The 16,958-nt window shown below is 40.8% G+C and overlaps 1 protein-coding gene across 3 annotated transcripts in view; it reads right to left on the bottom strand.

The window, feature by feature from the left end:
• The window catches only part of CWF19L2 (CWF19 like cell cycle control factor 2), a 130,914-nt gene that overhangs the window by 24,747 nt on the left and 89,209 nt on the right, over positions 1-16,958 (bottom strand). For 2 of the 3 annotated variants that reach the window (XM_084842709.1, XM_084842707.1), the window contains exons 14-16: positions 16,163-16,279; positions 3,773-3,928; positions 1,706-1,786 (exon numbers count right to left, since the gene is read on the bottom strand). In XM_084842709.1, coding sequence (XP_084698835.1) covers positions 1,706-1,786; positions 3,773-3,928; positions 16,163-16,279 — 354 coding nt within the window. Of the gene's footprint in view, positions 1-1,457; positions 1,569-1,705; positions 1,787-3,772; positions 3,929-16,162; positions 16,280-16,958 lie in introns of those variants that run through there. The other variant, XM_084842708.1, reaches the window with a different exon arrangement.

Raw genomic sequence — 16,958 nt, forward strand, 5'->3', positions numbered from 1 at the left:
TACTGCACACATAACAACTAAACTGTGAAGGACAAAAAGGTGTCCCTTAAAACCTTGAGGCCATGAGTTGGAGACCCCTAGTGTAAACAGTGATTTATGCCTGCCATTCACACAGTGCATATTTAGCAAAGGAAGCTCTGCCCACAGAAAAGGTAAGGTCAAAGCAGTGACGCTCTGGTATTTTCTCTGCAATCACTCAGATGTTAAATACTGGGCTTTTTGTGAATAGTTATCATATAAATGTTCATGGAACCCTTTAAGGAAACTGAAGCTAAGAGCATAAAAAGGTTGTCCTGTTCATGGTTTATAATACCAAAACTTCCATCTGTCTCCAGGAATACAGGAAGGCTTGCTCCAAAGGCATTCTATGCCCTCAAGTGGTACAATTATCACAGTTGCATTTAATCCATTATGCCAAGGAGATGTTCTAAAAATAATTCGGCAATATTTCTAAGCACACTTTCACTACTGATGTGCAAATCAAGAACATGTGTTTATATTTTGGAGCTTTAATAATTTAGGAATATGCCCACATGGATAGGTTAGCCAGGCATATCAATATTGCTTCCTGGATTTTTTTTCAAACCTTGAGTTTAAATTTGCTTTGCAAAATTAATTTTGACACCATACTCCCATAACCAGTTTAGTGCTGCAGACTCATGAGCAGGGAATAATTAGAGAGGAAACGGGAATACCAAGGTAGGTGGGGAACACACATTATTTTATGTTAGAAGCACTTAGCCCTGAAATTTAGTTTTGCAGCTATAAAATCAAACGATACTTTGGTATGTTGATTGATTGTTTAGAAACACAGAGAAATAATGCTCCTTACTAACATTTCCTCATGCTTTTCATGATTTAAATGTATGGAAACAATGTTAAACAATAGTTAACACACCCATTTTCTTCTACTGTAGAAAGCCAAATAAAAAGGGGCCACGTAAACAAAAGCAAATCAAATAAATCTTTAAAAGGGCAAAGAGGAATTCTAGTGTACTTTCTGTACACTAGAAAGTTCCCCCTGTGATCTAGGGCTTTTCTATTTACTCTCAATAGGTTCGCCCCTGTCTCTGAACAGGGGGAGGGTAGGAGAAGACGGATTTTGGAAGGCACTGAATAATCAGCTGCCTTTGATGAGAACCCTGAAATGGGCAAAAACCAGGAGTGAGAGCAAGTTAATCAGTAACTACAACTGCCAGCAGCCTTTCTGCAGAACAAAAGATATTCAACTGCTATCTATGTGATTGGGTGCCTGTAGATTTCAGAACTTTGTCTTCCCACCCATATCACAGCCTTGTGAAGGGGCACAAAAGGTCTTATTTGTTGAAAAGGAGTAAGGTGGAGCCCAACAAGGGCTCCACCTTACTCGAACAGACACCACTTTGTACATGTCATCCCACAAGTCATTGAAGCCTTAGATATTTGGATAAATGAGCTAAACCCTTTACCTTCAAAAACTCACAGTGCCGTTTAAAAGTCTTCCCTCATTAGCATCAATGTATAAAGTTTAACTTTCAGAACTCCAGCAGAAAACATTTGCGGCAACATCACTGCAACTGTGTTTGGCCCTGGAATTCAAATCTCATATATTCCATCTATTTTCACTTTTCACGGTTGTGTCTTTTAAAATATAGCTCACACTCAAAGAACTGCTCGCATGCAGAGAACCCGCTTTGCATTACATGTGACACGCTTCACTACATACCGACTTGCGAACATCTTTTGAAGATAGATCGATCAGCTTTTTGTTCATGGACCATTCTTCATCAGACTCCATTATAGCTTTCTGAAAAATTATTGGAATAATGTATGCAACACTCTTAGAATGGCACTATATGCCATAAAGTAGAACTTAATTTGTAATTAAAAAAACAAAGAGAAGGAAGACTGTGCAATTTCAGTAACGCATATTAATTTTATAATGTAAGGTATTAACTTGGAGACATTTCTGCGATTTGTAGAATTCAATTTACATAGATTAATGCATAATGAAGTGATTTTATACTAATTTTATTCACTACCTTTCCCCTTTTATTTTTATAATTTCAGAACTACAGTCTAACTTTAGCCTGCCACAAATTACCTTAAAATGAGTACTTTGAGTTTATACAATTAAAAAGGCCACAGGCCTTCTAACAGCTCTTGAGAATTAATTAGGTTCCATTAGCCTTTTTCATACATAAGAAAAAAATCCCAGGTAAAGACTCATAATGCCAAGTTTCTGTTGCGATTAAAATATGCAATACCTGTAGTTCAGTCACAACTGGCTCTAACTGCTGTTTAAATGACTCTAAACTATATTCTTATAAAGACTCAAATGTTCATATGATCTGGAGAGCAGCCAGTAAGGGACTCCATTTTCACTTTAATGCCTGAGGAGCAAGGAAGAAACATGCAAGACTGAAACAATCAGGCTGTTCACACACGAGAACCCATTGGTTAAAAACACACACACAATGGGTTGTCGGGAATGCGTAGCATGCCTGCATTATCCACTTTACAGAACAACCCATGATTGGCTCCTTCACAGGTTGTGCAGCTGGATTGTTTAGGGGCTAAGCTCAGTACTGAACCCCATGGGTTAACCGCTGGCTTGTTTAGCCCCTAAACAATCCAGCAGTCCAGGTTTGCACATCACGCTGCACAACCTAAGAAGGAGCCAATTGTGGGCTGTGCTGTAAAACAAAAGAGGCAGGCACACTACAGGCAGCACACCTGCATGTCTCCAACAAGCTGTCATTAGGGAAGAACCAGGTCACAGCCTCAGTGACTGGGTTCTCATGTAATGCTAACCGATGGTATGGGTTGCTGAATTCTAGGTTGTCATGTTGTGTGAACCCAGCCATATTAACAACTCATGGTTTGTTAACCATCAACAACCCAGGAAGAGAACACATGGTTTGTTGTTGGGTTGTGAACTCTGGGTTGTTTAAACCACGCGTTGTCATCATATGTGAACCCAGAATCGTGGGTTGTTCATGTGTCGCTTCGCCAGGCTACAGATACAGTGGGCAAGAGTGGTCAAAAAACCCAGCCACTCTGCAGGACAGTACTACAGTACCACAAAGGCAGTTGGGATACTGGGAGGAAGCAGGTGAAGGAGGAGGGAAACAAACAGGCGAAGAACGAAGTATTGAGAAAACAAGCCATAGGTTGTTTGATAGTCTGCCAGGCAAACTCTGGGTAGGTCAACAAACCATGAGTTAACCAAGTGTTAAATAAACTATGGTTTAGTTTTATGTGCAAACCAGATCACTGTCACCATATACTGAGATGGGGGAGGGTGGAGATATCCCAAAAGAAGCCCCAATAAGAACAATGTACTTGCTCTCAATTGTCAAAGGACACACTGTTCAGCTATTTGGACAGAGAAATGCATATCCAACCCCACAGTCTCCTTAGACTGGCAGCTCCCACCCACGCCAATCCTTGCCTTTCTCTGCCCATCCATACTGTAAACTGGGAGAAGGGACCTGTGGAACCATAGTGGGCTATGCAGTCTGCACAACAAGATTCATATGACCCAGCGGGCTTTTTCTAGGTACCGTATTGGCCCACTTGATGTACTTCCAACTTTGCCTGAAGAAATTCTTTAGGAAACTGCACCTTAGTAGTTTCACTTGGGAGAAGGGAAATAAATTAATATGAGATTTTATAAGGGCTTATATTTTTGCATTTCATAGACTCAATTTTAGTTGGGTGTCGTTGTTTTTTAAACTGAGTGACCAAAACACAACATGGAGAGAACCGGAGGATGTAAAAAAATAAATACCTTGAAGTAGATGGGAGCCATATCCCCTACTTCCTTTGGCAGCGGGATACATTCATATACCATGTGATACCGCTTCTTTATGCTTAGGTTTGTCTCAAGAAAGACACAGTCCAGCTCTTGAGCTTCAAACATCTTTACCAAAGTTTTTCTGAATACCTGCAAAAGCGATGAGGTAGGGGAGAGAAGAGTCAAGGAAACTGTCAGAAGCACCCTGGTGGCCTCTTTCAGTACACTCCAATAGCTAACTTAAGACACAGACAAAAGGATTCTTTTCAAGGCTTTAATCCTTTTACAACTTAATGACTCTTTTCAGATGCTAATCACCAGCAACTAAGCAAGGAACAGCAGAGTAGCCTATGCTCCAGGTAGGCAGTTGATCCCCGTTTGAAGGAGAATCACGGGAAGACCCTGAACTTATGGGCTAGGGAGAGATCCTCCCTCTTTCCCTTGGGTCCTTGGGATGCGACCCTTGCTTGCACGCCAAACAAGCGCTACACCTCCTTTCCGCACCCTCCAGCTGTCGTCGCTCCCGGCGTCGGGCGTCCAGCAAGCCCCCCTCCCGCACTCTCCTACTGCCAGGGTCACTATCTCTCTCAGGAATGCTGGCAGGAGGAATCTGAGCCAGTGTAGTGTAGTGGTGAGAGTGATGGACTGGGAGCCGGGAGATCCGGGTTCTAGTCCCCACTTGGCCATGGAAGCTCACTGGGTGACTTTGGGCCAGTCACAGACTCTCAGCCCAACCTACCTCACAGGGTTGTTGTTGTGAGGATACAACGGTGAGGAGGAGGGTAATGTAAGCTGCCCTGAGTTCCTTGCGAGAGGGAGAAAGGCGGGGTATAAATGCAATAAATAAATAAATAAAATAAAATAAAATCTCTGCCAGCTGCTGTGCCTGTGAGAGATGAGCGCACTCCTCTCCCATGGATTGCTGTTCCTCAGAATCAGAACTGCTCTGGGGTTCTATTTGCTCAGTTTCCACCCTGATGGTTTCCAGTAATAAAATAATTAGATAACATTTAGTTGTATAAGTGTCTGGTATTATCTGAGAAATCTTATACTTTCATCGGTTAATGTCATGTTGCATTCAAAATAAGTTATAATGAGCTCAGCACTGGAACATGATGAGTAATTTTAAATATTTATAATATGTGCATAATGCCAATGCCAGGTGTCGTCTTATCTGTCAAATGAAACGCATACTAAAGTTCAGAAAATTTGAGGGCACCATAAATGGAGGCAGAAACAACAGGAGGTCTCAGAGTTTCATTTCCCCCAAAAGTTAATACCTTGTCTTGTATTGACTCCAAATGCCACCATTCCTCCACTCTGCTTTCCAATTACACAATTTATCAAAAAGTGACATTTTCATCAGGCATGATTGACCTTTAAGTCAGATACTAATATTCCCTTAAAGAAAAGCAATCTTAGCTCTTTCATCTCCATTGTGCAGAAGTTTACCCGACCTGTTACTGTAACAGACTTGACCTGCATTCACACTCACTCATCCTCCTCTATAGGATGGAATGTCACAACCAATTATAGAGTGGATCAGTTTGCATCTGGAGTGGTGCCTGGAAGCCGGCATTTTTTTAAACAAACAGATAAGGTGGAAATCATAGTCTAGATTTCCAATAAATGAGAAATTATTTTGGTCCCCAAACCTGAAATGTAGTGATGGTATCCAACAGAGAGGAGCCAGGTGCTAAGAACTTCCATCAAATTGAGCTCCTTTAAAATTATAACAAGTTGGAAACCACAAGTTTGAGGCACCTTAAGTTACTGACCATTTGTAAAGTGTTAGACCCATATGTTATAGAATTCACATTTCATTTTACACCCCATTAGCCTAGTAAAGTTAGCACATTTGTTACACTAGGAAAAAACTCCCATATTACATCTTCAAACAAAACTGCATATTTGTTTTTAACATGGAAACAACTATTTGTTTTGTCAATCAAAACATGCATTGCAAACCAAATGAAAGAAATGGCATTCATTTCTCTGGACAAAATAACACACATACTCCTATACTGCAAAGCAATTCCCAAATGAACCAAATGCTTTACCTAGTTCACGCATGTCACAGTGGCTGCCTAATTGCAGAAGATTGCTCTGCCCTCCCCCTAACAATTTTAAGAAACATATGATGTTGGCTTACGCTGAGGCAGACCATTGGTCCATCCAGCCCAGTGTTTTCTACTCGGAGAGAATTAGCAGATCTTGTGGCATCTTAAAGACTAACAGATTTATTATGGCATATGCCAAAAATCCGACAAGATGGAGGATGATAGGATTAACCTGTTTGCTTGTGCAGTACCAGAAATCACAATGGCACATGGGGGAATGGGGTCAGCAGTACCACTGCATGATCATGTACTGGCATGCTAGGGCCCTTGTGTCTTTGATACTTGGCACTCCAATAAAGTAGCACAAGAGTTTATCGGCTGGGTTAGGTTTTATCATCATTTAAAGGGTAAGAGCTAAAAGATGAGAGTCTCTAAAGCCGTGTTCTGCTGGCAAAGATTTCAGCTCTTAACAGCCCTTGTTAGTCATGGATAGAGTCTCAAAACCAAATAGGCGTTTTCCAACTATCTTGCAAGATAGCACTCCATTTTCTTGTGCAGTGGGATATGCTGAAAACAATGGAGGAGGGAGGCAAAGTTTATAGCACCTGTGATGTCAAGGCAAATCTCTGCAAGAATTATTTGGAGAATATCTGAGGGCAGGCCACATGAAACTTCCTTCTCTGATTTTGCTTTACAGTTCATGCTTTTCCCTGAAAAAGCACATCTGCCTCAAGGTTGCTATGAAGCCAAGCAGAGACTGTGAAGGCAGGCTAAGGACTGTCAACCTAAAATACTGGCAACCAGGATGTCCGAGTAGCAATGACATTGAAATGCACATTAAAATTGAAACAACCCCCTGGCTAGCATCTTCAAGAATCATGCAACAGTAAGCAGAACTATTCATTATTCTGTTCTAGTTGCAGAGACTAAGAATTAATTCAGCAGCTGAGACATTACTGCCTGTCACTTCCATTAACACCCATTCTGCCAATGGTAGTTTGGAGACTTTCAACCCAAATTACAAAGAGGACTGCACTTCTGCCACGACTACTGCAGTTACTAGGACAATTTTAAGACCTTAAGGAAAGGCTGTATGTAGCTCAGTGGTAGAGCACATCCAGGTAGGGCTGGGAATGACTGCTGCCTGAGGTCCTGCAGAGCTACTGCCAGTCAGTGTAGACAAGACTGAGTAGACAGACAAATGGTCTGTCTTAATATCAGGCAGCTTCCAATGTTGTTCCTAATTTTCTGAGAATTTAAACATTCCACAACCTACATTTGCTTTTCAAACATCACCCAGTCACTTCACAATTAATAATTAACTTGCTACACATTTTTGTAATAGAAGTACCATATCCTGACTGAATTTTATAATTGGAGGATGCTAAGTCACCCCCAACCCTGTCCAATGCATTTTCACAACTAGGGTGTTGTTCAGTTGTGTCCGACTCTTCGTGACCCCATGGACCATAGCACACCAGGCCTTCCTGTCCTGAGCTCTCTCCCGGAGAGTGCTCAAGTTCATATTAATTGCATCGGTGATGCTATCTAGCCATCTCATCTTCTGCCATCCCCTTCTCCTTTTGCCTTCAATCTTTCCCAGCATCAGGGTCTTTTCCAGGGAGTTTTCTCTCCGCATTAGGTGGCCAAAATATTTGAGCTTCAGCTTCAGTATCTGTCCTTCCAATGAGCAGTCAGGGTTGATTTCCTTTAGGACTGACTGATTGGACCTCCTTGCAGTCCAGGGGACTCATAAGTGTCTTCTCCAGCACCACAGTTCGAAAGCATCAATTCTTCGGTGCACAGCCTTCCTTATAGTCCAGCTCTCACAGCCATACGTTGCTACTGGGAAAACCATAGCTTTGATTATGCGGACCTTTGTTGGCAAGGTGATGTCTCTGCTTCTTACTAGGTTTGCCATAGCTTTCCTCCCCAGGAGCAAGCGTCTTTTAATTTCATGGCTACAGTCACCGTCTGCAGTGATCTTGGAGCCCAAGAAAATAAAATCTGTCACTGCTTCCATTTCTTCCCCTTCTATATGCCAGGAAGTGATGGGGCCAGATGCAATTATCTTAGTTTTTTTAATGCTGAGTTTCAAACCAGCTTTTGCACTCTCCACTTTCACCCTCAACAAGAGGCTCTTTAGCTCCTCTTCGCTTTCTGCCATTAGGGTGGTATCGTCTGCGTATCTGAGGTTGTTGATAATTCTCCCGGCAATCTTAATTCCGACCTGTGATTCATCCAACCCGGCTTTTCTCAAGATGTACTCTGCATATAAGTTAAATAAGCAGGGCGACAATATACAGCCTTGTCGTACTCCTTTCCCAATTTTGAACCAATCGGTTGTTCCATGTCCGGTTCTTACTGTTGCTTCTTGACCCTCGTACAGGTTTCTCAGGAGACAGGTAAGGGGGTCTGGTACTCCCATCTCTTTCAGAATTTGCCACAATGTGTTGTGATCCCCACAATCAAAGGCTTGAGCGTAGTCAATGAAGCAGAAATAGATGCTTTCCTGGAATTCTCTTGCTTTCTCCATGATCCAGCAAATCTTGGCGATTTGATCTCTAGTTCCTCTGCCTCTTCGAAACCCCGCTTGTACTTCCGGTAGTTCTCAGTTCACATACTGCTGAAGCCTAGTTTGTAGGATTTTGAGCGTCACCTTGCTGGCATGTGAAATGAGCGCAATTGTACGGTAGTTTGAACACTCTTTGGCATTGCCCTTCTTTGGAACTGGAATGTAAACTGACCTTTTCCAGTCTTGTGGCCACTGTTGAGTGTTCCAAATGTGTTGGCATATTGAGTGCAGCACTGTAACAGCATCATCTTTTAGGATTTTAAATAGCTCAGCTGGAATACTGTCATCTCCGCTACCTTTGTTGTTACTAATGCTTCCTAAGATCCACTACTTTCTAGGATGTCCAGATCAAGTTCAGTGACCGCACTATCATGGCTATCAGGGACATTCAGATCTTTCCTGTATAGTTCTTCTGTGTATTCTTGCCACCTCTTCTTAATCTCATCTGCTTCTGTTAGGTCCCTGCCTTCTTTGTCCTTTATCATGCCCGTCTTTGCACAAAACTTTCCCTTGATATCTCCGATTTTCTTGAAGAGATCTCTAGTCTTTCCCATTCTGTTCTTTTCTTCGCTTTCTTTACATTGTTCATTTAAGAAGGCCTTCTTGTCTCTCCTTGCTATTCTCTGGACCTCTGCATTCAGTTGGGTGTATCTTCCCCTTTCTCCCTTGCTTTTACAACTAGGGTACAGGGTCTCAATAGGACTGGTGCTACGATCTTTCAATTTGTGTAAATGCATCTTGCGCCAACCATGAAATGTATGATGAAATACTTTCTTATCAAACTTAAACTTATTTTCCTTCTTTAATAATGTAAAATGCATCATTTACAACTCAGTTAGCATATAAAATGGTACTATTTGGCCTATTTATGAAGTCTCCAGAGCAATCCTATGCATGTTTACTCAGCACATCCAGCTAAATGTAGTAGTCCACTTCCTTCTGTGGTTTTTGGTTAGAGTTCGGTTCTCACCCAAACTTTCAGATTTTTCCTCTGAGGCTTTGGTATCCGCAATATTTCTGCATCAGTGTTTTGTTATTCTCCAGCAAGGCACAGTAACATGCTATTTGTTTCCCAGTCTGTGTCTGTGTCAGGGTGTCTGTGTCAGTCATTTGAATCCTATGCATGTTTAGACTGGCTGGGGCATACTGGGGGTTGTAGGCCATTTTTCTATCTAAATATGCATAGGATTGCGTCCTAAGTGCATTTTTAAAAACCTTACAGCAGCAGAGTGGAAACTGTGATCTTACAACAGAGGTGGTGGTTCAACTGTGAAATAAGGGCACTGAGTTGTGTTTTAATTGGTGGCAAATTTCAGTTTAACCTTACCCATAATTTTTAATCCCACAGTTTTGACCAGAGAGCAATAAAAGATGGCCAAGCCATACATTTTCACATCTTTCCGCATGAAGTCAACAAGGGCAATGTTCCAAAACATGTGGCTGACAACCACTTTTTCATATTGCCTTTTCTATTTGCTTGTCTCCAAGGTACTAGAATTTCCGGTGCTGGCAAACTACAAAAGCCCACTTTAAAATGTATTTTAATTTGTTCTGTAAAAGATAGAGTGTCCCCATAAGTTTTGAAACCACTCTTACCACCTCTACACTAAAGCAGAAATCTGGATTGGTCAAATGAGCCTTTTTTGTAAAAAAACAAAAACAAAAAATCCTTAAGGGAAACTTCTTCTCATTAAAGTAGGCTTGTAAATAGCCACTTGCCTGATCTCCTCTAGTGAGTAAAAATGCCCTCAAGCCAACTAGGCAAGAAAGTTTTACAGAAGTTCATCTTTTTTGTCTTGCAGGCCACAAATGGCTAACATGTGCATGTAAGCAGGCTACTAACCATGTTTGCAGGTTAGTAAATGCCTGTGAGCTTATTTGTGTCTTATTTTTTTATTACTAAATTATAAGGCTGAGTTTGCTCTGCACACAGGTGCGGTATCTAGGCATGGAGAGCTCCCCATAGGGCATAACAGGAACCCTCTTAAGCCCCATCGCACATTCCTTGACCAAGCAGATGGGGAGAACTGGACAGGGCAATATGCAGACTTCCCTCTCCCTGTACAGTAAAGCCCAAGTGACTTCTATGGCACAGAGCACCTTTTACCAACTTCAGCTGGTATGTCAACTTCACCCGTTCCTGGACAGGGATAGCTTAACCACTGTGATCCATGCATTGGTAACCTCAAGACCAGACTAAAGTATTGTTCTCTGTGTGGCACTGGTCTGGAAGATACAGTTAATGCAGAACGCTGCAGCCAGGCTGTTGAATGGACTGCCTTGCCATGTGCATATAACACCTGTGTTAAAAGAGCTACACTGCCTGCCAGTTTGCTACTGAGCCATGTTCAAGGCGTTATTATTATTCACATATAAATCCTCAAACAATTTAGGACCAAGATACCTGAAAGACCATCTCCTCCTATACAGACTTGTTAGACCACTAAGTTCTTCAGGGGAGGCCTTGCTGTGCATGCTATACCTTGCAGAGTCCCATCTGGCAGCAACACGGCAATAGTCCTTTGGAATGAACTCTCCTCTGAAATATGTTATGCACCAATGATCATGTGCTTTCAACAATTACTAGAAACTTACTTGTTTATCCTGGCTTTTCCCAACCACCAACTTCTATAAATGCTATTATGCTTTTAATGATATATTGTTTTGTAATATGCTGTGAACCACTTTCGAGTTTTTAAAATGGGAAATGGTATATAAATGTTCTAAAATAAACAAACAAATAAATACTCTGAAACATGACTGTATGCACTGGGGAAGGGAGAATAAAAATAGGCCTCTGTAATATAGAGAGCTGTCTGTACGTAGGTTGTACCCACAGAGGGAAAGATCATATGCTATTGATCTTCTATATGAAGTGAAATTCTATATGAAGTTCTATATGAAGTGAAAATTCCCAGCTACTCTCCAATGTTTTCAGGCTAATTAAAATACATTAGGGAATATAATGGATTCCTATATTTCTTTAGGAATGCAAATAGCATGCATGTAGAAATAAAATAAAACTATTGTACAATTTTAGTTGTAAGGTCTCTGCCTGAGTTAAGGGCAACCATGCTAGGTTTGCTATCAACACTACTATTGTTAGGATTTACAGGATATTACTAAAATATTGTGAGAGTTCCAATTGGGGACTGCTTTCTTTCCAAGAACTACAAAGAGTCTTGTGGCACCTTAAAGACTAACCAACTTACTATGGTGTAAGTTTTTGTGGACTGTACTCCATTTAATCAGGTGAAGTGGGCTATAATCCACAAAAGCTGATGCAATAATACATTTGTTAGTCCTTAAGGTGCCATGAGACACTTCGTTGTTTTTGCTGCAACAAATGCAGCTGCCACTCTGGAAATTGCTTTTCAAGCTTATTTCTAACCTCTCTTGCCCAAATTGGGATAACGAAGCAATACACAACCAGACTTATGAATCCATGGTGCATGTGGATGACAGTGGAAATACCTCCTATGTGACAAGGGTCTATACATATTACAAGGAAAAAGTATATCCGTACAAGTTTAATTGGGTATGCAAGAAAATAAGTTCACAGAAAACAAATTTAAAAGAGCTCTGAATCTTCTCAGTGATTATAAAGGCTCTATTTGGCTTTTATTGATTTAGCGGGTGCATAACTCGCCAATCTACTCTGGAGATATGCTCTTAGCAGAATGGATGAATCGTCTAAGTATTTTTGCAGAACTTCCCAGGCATATTTAATTACATTTTCTCATTATAAAAAAGTCTCTTTTTTCCCTCATTTCCCAGCGTTTATATTTAGCTCTTCGCTGAACTTCAGTTGCCTCTACATGAGACCAAATCCTAGAAGGTTCTTGGCTTGAATGACCTCTAGTTGACTCAAGTAATCCTCATGAATAAACATTACCCTCAAATGCAAACCATCCCTGTATTTTAAATTCAATAAAAATAATATGTCTGGTTTGACAACCATACCTACTACAAATAATCATTAATAGAGTTATCACTGTTGTGGCCTGTTTTGCCAAGGCCTAAAGCTAAGAGATTTAAGCTTTGAAGTGTTTAAAATCCAGTGATGCAAACATGACCTGCAAGTGACTCATATAGTTTGTTAGGGATTTGGGTTTGCCAGAAATCTGAAAAGCTCCAATCAAAGGTTTATTTTTTTTTTTTAATAAAAGGTATTTCAGCTTTGGGTCAGTGGTTAAAATGAGTGGGCATGTACACTACCTTGAGCTCCTTGGAAGAAAGACAGAATATAAATGTAATAAATTGTGCTCAATTTTTATTTACTGCACTTGTATGTGTTCTTCCTTTGAAAAGTTCAGTGCACTTTATGTATGGCTCCCATGTACTCTCCCATCCAAATGGCTTAGAGGGCAAAAGCTCTAAGCTTCAGCAGCAGAACTGCATCAGAGAGAGAGAGCAGGGGGCGAGAAATATACACAGGCAGGTGAAGACCTCAGAGCCTGCTGTAGCTGGCTTACCCCTCCATCCCGCCCCCACATGGCCAGTACTCCCTAGTCGCCCTGTGGGAAAGATTCCAGGAGAAAGGAGGTGGCAGGCAGGCTGATGAAGACCACCTCGGAGCCTGCTCCTGCTGGAGTGGCCCTCCATCCGCACCATAGGGCTTTCTACATCAACTGCCTTATTTTTATATTTTTACAGTAATTTTATGAAGGTATCTTTATCCTACTTGTAAGCCTCCTTGGGAGAATTTCTTTCCTGAAAGGTGGGGATATTAATAACTGTAACAATAAATAATAAATGAATGTACCTTCAGATCATTCTTCAATCCTAGATAAATATTGACTACATATTTCTTATAGGATGATCACTTTTAGAACCCAACAACTCTGCATCCCATGGGTGACTGCACTGGCAAACTCTAGGCACTCCTGGGGGATCAGAAGATAGCCCAGCAACTATACAAGTGAGTCACATCACTGCAACTCCCATGATGTCGTAACAGCCCCCAGTAAGAAGACACATGCCTGTTAACATCCAGTTTCATGAACTGTTGCAAATAGTCTGGATCAGTCCCAGCAGTGCCAGTGGTTGTCACATGGAAACAAAAGCTGGGCTGAGCTGTCTCACAACGCTAAGTATAGGAGGGTTACACAAATGCAGTAGGGAGCACTTGTGGATTGATCCCTAAGGTGTTGTTAAAATGTAAGGAAGTATGCCAACATGAAATCACTAAAGGTTGGTTATAAGTATACAGTTTCTTGGATTAAGAAAGCTATTTGTACATAATATTTGTAACATTTTTGGAGCTCATGCAAAAAAACAGTCACAAAGTGGCTACTTGAAAGCCAAATCAAAGACTGTCTCAGGTTAAGATGCCATCAACCTAAGAGGATTAAAAGAGGCAGATAAGACACAAGAACATTACATCCTGCACTAAATTCAACCGTACTGAAGCAATTCACTGAATCAGGTTACCCACATCAGACCAAGCATGAGATTACTTGCTTCTTACACTGGTTTTAACAAACAGAGTTGCAGACATGATACAGAAGATCTGAAGAAATCTGAAGCGATAGAATACATGCCTACCTCAGAGAGGACATGAGTGTGGGGCAAACATCTCCCAAACATATGATTACACTGCCATGATCTTAAGAAACAGCTGTGGTTCCAAAGAGCACAACTACTTCTACCTATCATGATCTGAACAACACAAGTTTAACTCTGGAGTAGTCAAGGTTTGATGGCCTCTGCCACTGCGGTAGACGCTCTCAGGATGGGCTACAGAGAAATTATTATATAGCTGTTAATGAAATCTGGATGCATAGTTATGCAGGTTTGGGGGTCATTCTTCTGTATTTGGCAAGATGGTTCTACATACATGCTTGGGTTGACGTGCATGCTATAGGCAGCTTTTTGCATCTTGCTGAGAGAAGAGTTCAGTTTCTTTGTTTCTTCCAGGAATCTGATTCAATGTTCCTCTCAAAAGTGGGGTTTTGGTGCAGGAAGTGATAGAACTGGTCTAACTATCAATATAATGTACAATGGAACATTAAGTAGAAATCAATCCCTATACAAATTACTAAAACATGTCTATTATTAAAATATCCTTGATCACATATGTCAATGCCTCTCTCCTCTCTAGGAGTAGGAAACACCAGAACCATTCAAAACAAAGGGAATCAGAACCATTTTATAACTGGCTTTTATTAAAGTGCTAATAATGTACATAGATGTCTGTTTTATTTATTTGTTTTAAAGTCAAGGTCCTAGATTTGTTTACCAGCATTTTCACCTGTGCCTGTTCCTAGAGATGTCTGATCTGGCCATGGTTTTGCATGTCTTAGTTATATCCTGTTTGGATTACTGTAAAGTGCTATACTAGGGCTGCCTTCGAAAACTGTTCAGAAACTTCAGCGGGTTCAGAATGCTGCAGCCAGACTGCTGATCAGGCCCAGTTACAGGGAAAATGTGACTCTCTTGTGACAACAGCTTCACTGACTATCAGTCTGTTTCTGGGCAGAGTTCAAAGGGCTGGTTATGACCTATAAACCCTGATACTGAGACCAGACTATCTGAAAGACCACCTTCTCCCATAAGAGCCTGCCCAGGGCTTAAGATCTTCAGGAGAGGGCCTTCTTTTGAGACCACTACCTTCAGAGGCATGCTTGGTGGCAACCCAAAAGAGGGTATTCTTGGTGGCCACTCCCAAGCTATGGAGAGAGGCTAGGTTTGCTCCCTCTTAGTTGTCCTTCCACCAGCAAGCAAAGCTATTCATTCAAGGAGGCCTTTGGCATGTAAGTAGGTCTGTTGGGTTGGATGCAGTTTTTTTTTTCTGTTGTTGTGGTTTAGTTTAATGTGTATTATTATTATTATCATCATCAAGTTTTATTTGTGATTGTAAGCCACCTTGAGTGCCATTTTTCTTCGTAGAAATGTGGGGTGCTAACCAAATCAAATCAATAAATAAAATTCAGATGAATACACTTAAGCTATTACCCATTTTTAAAACCATTTGAAATTTTCTATAAAATTCATAAAAAGAAAAAATTAAACATTCACATAATCACACAAGAAGACAAAAAGAAACAAACACTGAACAAATGAACTCCAGACAGAAAATAGTCCTCCTGCTTGTCCTTCCTGTGAATAACATTGTTCTAGTGTGTGCATTCGTCCATTATGCGTTTGTCATAAAATTCTTTTATGACAATTTGTTGTTTTAGTAGCCTTTTAATGTGCTCTGTGCTTGGAATATATGTGCCAGCACTATGCTAATTTAAACAAATACTATTAAAGTGTCTCCATGTTCAAACCAAGTTATTTGGGGTACATAAACTAGCATGTTAGATGTTGCTAACCTTTATACAACCACTTGGTGTTACTTTTATACTTCAGACCATTTATTCAAAATGTTGATTTGTACTACATTAATGATTCCAATTTTATTTACTATACTGTTGCAAGTCTTTATCTCTTGAATACATAAAGTTATATTAATTGTTCATTCAGAAATCACTTTGTGCACAATTCTGATTATTGGGGGGTGGGGGTAGGGGAGAAGAGATGGCTCATCTCTCCCCCATCATCTCTGAATGTAACTACCATACCATAAATACAATGGTTCCTTCCCAACCAGTCACATGGCAGTCTGTTTGTCTCCCACTGAAATCAGTCAAAAAAGGGCTTAACTTTGGCTAGGTTGTGCTCGCTGCATTTAGACATTATGAAATCAGGTAAGGCTCAAGAAACCCACACAGCAAACCACAGCAAACCTAAGGCTTTACTTACCTGGATTTCCTCCCAGATGTCTTCATCTAGAAGAGTGGCTGCAGTGTAGTGCTGCATAGGGGCTATCAGACAATGACCTTCAGTAAGGGACTGATAGTTTGGCAATGATAAGTATACCTACAGAAGTGGGGGAAATGCAAAAATGTTTTAGCTTATCGTTAGTGTATATTTTACATAATTGATATTTTAATAAATGAAAGCAGTTTTGTTCTGTACCAACACACATCCATCCTAAAAAGAAAGTGATGGCCAAATTAGACATAACGGCAGCAGATCCATCTCTTTGAATCTGGATCAGGCCTGATCACATAATAAAAGCTAAAGGGACGCATGGGTGTGTACCTTCTAAACCATTCCCTACCCGTGGCTTATCTTCCCTTATATTTGGACTCCAAAGAGGAAGTGAGCCTGGATAGGAAAAAAAGGCAGTGAGGGGAAGCAGAGGGAGTAGGAAGATTTTAGCACTTCTCCCCTGTGCTCCCCTTTTACTGTTGAAGTTGGACATCCCCATCTCTACTTTATGCATAGTTGAGGCAGACCTACATTTAAAGAGACAGGTGTGCCGCCACCATTTCTAGTTTGGGTCACAGCTAGAGTGGTTCTTGCCATTAGGAGGAATTTCCATTTATTAAGTGGAGGAGAAAGAATGTCTTTATTTGCTGGATTTTTTAGAAATTATACCACAAACATTACATATTCTCTTTAGAAAGAATGGCAGCTCAGAACCATATTTTGAAACTTAGTTCTTTCGTTGCTTTTGAAAAGAAAACAACGACTTCATTCATGGCAGCATTCA

This window comes from Heloderma suspectum, chromosome 3, assembly GCF_057233095.1.
Source record: "Heloderma suspectum isolate Gila_16-S chromosome 3, 16-S_ref, whole genome shotgun sequence".
NCBI classification, from domain to species: domain Eukaryota; kingdom Metazoa; phylum Chordata; class Lepidosauria; order Squamata; family Helodermatidae; genus Heloderma; species Heloderma suspectum.